Source organism: Malaclemys terrapin, chromosome 21 (genome assembly GCF_027887155.1).
Source record: "Malaclemys terrapin pileata isolate rMalTer1 chromosome 21, rMalTer1.hap1, whole genome shotgun sequence".
Taxonomy (NCBI): Eukaryota; Metazoa; Chordata; order Testudines; family Emydidae; genus Malaclemys; species Malaclemys terrapin.
In genome coordinates this window covers 18858133-18861352 of record NC_071525.1, presented here as the reverse complement: position 1 = coordinate 18861352, position 3220 = coordinate 18858133, and the positions used below count along the sequence as shown (strand labels likewise).

Sequence of the window (3220 nt, the reverse complement as noted above, 5' to 3'; positions counted from 1 at the left end):
CTCCGGTGGACTCTTTTCAATTTTTCCAAATCCTTCTTGTAGAGTGAGGCTAAAAACTGGACACAGTATTCCAGATGAGACCTCATCAACACCGAATACAGGGGAATGATCACATCCCTCGATCTGCTGGCAACACTCCTACTTATACAGCCCAAAATGCTGTTAGCCTTCCTGGCAACAAGGGCACAACTGTCGACTCATATCCAGCTTGTCATCCACTGTAACCCCTAGGTCTTTTTCTGAAGAACTGCTGCCTAGCCATTCGGTCCCTAGTCTGTAACAGTGCATGGGATTCTTCCATCCTAAGTGCAGGACTCTGCACTTGTCCTTGTTGAACCTCATCAGGTTTCTTTTGGCCCAATCCTCTAATTTGTCTACGTCCCTCTGTATCCTATCCCTACCCTCCAGTGTAGATACCACACCTCCCAGTTTAGTGTCATCTGCAAACTTGTAGATGGGGAAATCCACACCATCCTCCAGATCATTAACGAATTATCCTAGTGAGAGGAGGCCCATACACAGGCGGACTGTGATTTTGATTCTTTGTTTTTATACGCTTGTAACTAGCAAAGTGGTAAAAATACACCTAAGTTCTTAAAGTGTGGGCTTTTACAGGCTGACCTGAATATCTATATTCTAACAGGAGCTTGTGGTTCACATAACGTCTGCATGTAGCTGTGGGTGCCAGAGGCCTTCCAGTCTTTGCAGAAGTATTTGGACCCAGCCACATGCTGTGATCTCCACTCATTGTTCTCCCCGCCCCAGATACACCCTCACATGAACGGCTTCCTCCTCCGGGCTGAGCCAGTCCAGGAGAGCTGCAGGCATTGCGTTGGGGACCTTGGATGGGGGTCGACTCTGAGACGCTGCATCCCCCAAGTCACGGGTAAGATAATGAGGTAAACCCCCCAGCTTACTCACTGGATCTCCTTCTGTCCTGCCCCCACACCACTGCCCCCGGATCTTCCCCCTTCCAGTGGGTCCAATCCCCTCCCCTCATCCGCTCTGGTTAGAACCGGTTGAAATTATTTGCGGGGCCTGTTGTCAGAGGTCAGACCTGGGGAGTTTTCAAACTCTGAGGAGATTATAAACTCTGCGGCTGTCATCTCCTGGAGCCTTTTTCATTGCTCTTCCTTCCTTTGCTCAGCACAATGTCTGCACTGCCCAAGGTGAGCCGTGAGGAGAAGGAGGGGCTATTGTGACTGTACCTTTTCCAAGAATGGAGTACCTCCAAGTTCCTTTCCTGGTGCTGTGTGGCATGGCCTTCCTCGCCGGGGTGGCATTGAACGGCTACATCTTCTTTGTTGCCAGCTGCCATGTGGAGAGGACGGCCAGTGCCGTGTGGTTCTGGAACTGGGCCCTGTCCGATTTCATCTTCATCATCTTCCTGCCCCTCAGATTCACCTCCTTCTTCATCCTGGACTTAAATGGGGCCAACATGCTGAGCAGCAGCATCACCTCCTTCCACATGTTCTCCAGCGCCTTCTTCCTCACCACCATCGGTGTTGATTGCTGCATCCTCGTGGCACGCCCTGAGTGGGCCCGGAACCACCGCACGCCACCATTAGCTTTCATTATGGGTTTGGGCATGTGGGCCCTGTCTCTTGGGTTCAGCTTGCGGTACGGTGATCTCTGGGAATCCCTCCTCTCACCTGACAGCACCAGCCTGAATTTCCGAGGGGATGAACGGAGGGTGAAGGCCGCCATTGCAATCCAGTTCCTGGTCGGGTTTCTGATCCCATTCGCCTTGATCTTGATTCCAACATTCTACATTATTCTAGCTTCGAAGCTGAGAAGGAACAGGCTGATCCAGTCCACCAAGCCACTCAAGATCCTTCTTGGTTTGATCCCAACCTTTTTCCTCTGCTGGCTGCCGTATCACGTCTTCTACTTCTTGTTGATGTCAGCTAATTACCCTCTGTCTCTTTTGAACAGAGGAAGGGCTTTTGCTTATGTCCTGACATATTTCAGCAGCTGCCTCAAACCCATCTTGTATCTCACCATGGAGGAAGAGTTTCTGAGGTACCAGCAACGTGCACGCAACCTCCAAACCACCGACAACTTGGGGACAGAGCTGGTTGGATAGGGAAATGGATGGAATTGTTGATATTTGCATGGAGAAAGAATTCTGTTCACTGGGACATGTAACTTCCTCTTGATCCCAAAATTCTTATTTTTAGCAAGTGAATTTTTTGGCCTGATTCATAGAAGAGCCACGAGAATGATTACTGGATTAGAAAACCTGCCTTACAGTGAGAAACTCAAGGAGGTCAATCTATTTAGCTTAACAAAGAGAAGGTGAAGGGGTGATTTGATCACAGTCTCAAAGTACCTGCCTGGGGAACAAATATTTCATAACGGGATCTTCAGTCTAGCAGAGGAAGGTTTAACATGATCCAGTAAAGAGAAGTTGAACCTAGACAAATTCAGACTGGAAATGAGGTCTCAGTTTTTAATGGTCAGAGTAACTGAGCATTTGAGCAATTTCCCAAGGGTCGTGGTGGATCCTCCATCACTGGCAATGTTAAATCCAGCTGGGATGTTTGTCTAAAAGCTCTGCTCTAGGAATTGTTTTGGGGCAGTCTCTGGCCCGTGTGACTCAGGAGGTCAGACGAGATGATCACACTCGTCCCTTCCAGCCTTGGAATGCATGAATCTGTCATTTTTACAAAATATATGGATTCTTGGTTTTTCTCATTTTTAGATTATTTTGGAGAATTAGGTTTTTTATGGTCTGTCCTTTTCTACGTCCTTGTGTCATTATGCTTCCCATCATGTCATCTTTGCTCCCAGTGGAGCTTTTTTTCCTGTGTTTGTTGAAAAAAAGGATAACATTTGCAAAAGGGTCTAAAGCCTATTTTTAAAAGTGTTTAGGCCCTTAGGAGCCTCACAGCGAGTCAATGAGAACATAGCATAATATAACCCTGACAAAGAGTTGCAAAATCTGATTCTGCGTTGTGTGAAGTATCAGGGGGTAGCCGTGTTAGTCTGTATCCACAAAAACAACAAGGAGTCTGGTGGCCCCTTAAAGACTAACAGATTTATTTGGGCATAAGCTTTCGTGAGTAAAAACCTCACTTCTTCGGATGCATTGTGTGAAGAAATACTTCACACAGAGTTTCCCAGGCTGACTATGCCTTGCGTGCAGAAATACTTCCTTTTATTTGTTTATTTACTTCCTTTTCTTTCTTTTCAACCTGCTGGCTATTCATTTCATTTG

General features: G+C 47.1%; 1 protein-coding gene across 1 annotated transcript; it reads left to right on the top strand.

Annotated features, from left to right (window-relative positions):
• The first annotated feature begins 1219 nt into the window (after positions 1-1219).
• On the top strand, positions 1220-2086 carry LOC128827384 (chemerin-like receptor 1). Its single transcript, XM_054011232.1, has one exon. The coding sequence runs from the start codon at positions 1220-1222 to the stop codon at positions 2084-2086; it is 867 nt and encodes a 288-aa protein (XP_053867207.1).
• Positions 2087-3220: the final 1134 nt, after the last annotated feature.

Bases quoted from the DNA above. Each gene is read 5' to 3' on its own strand.
- LOC128827384 (XM_054011232.1), top strand. From the start codon at position 1,220: ATGGAGTACCTCCAAGTTCCTTTCCTGGTGCTGTGTGGCATGGCCTTC.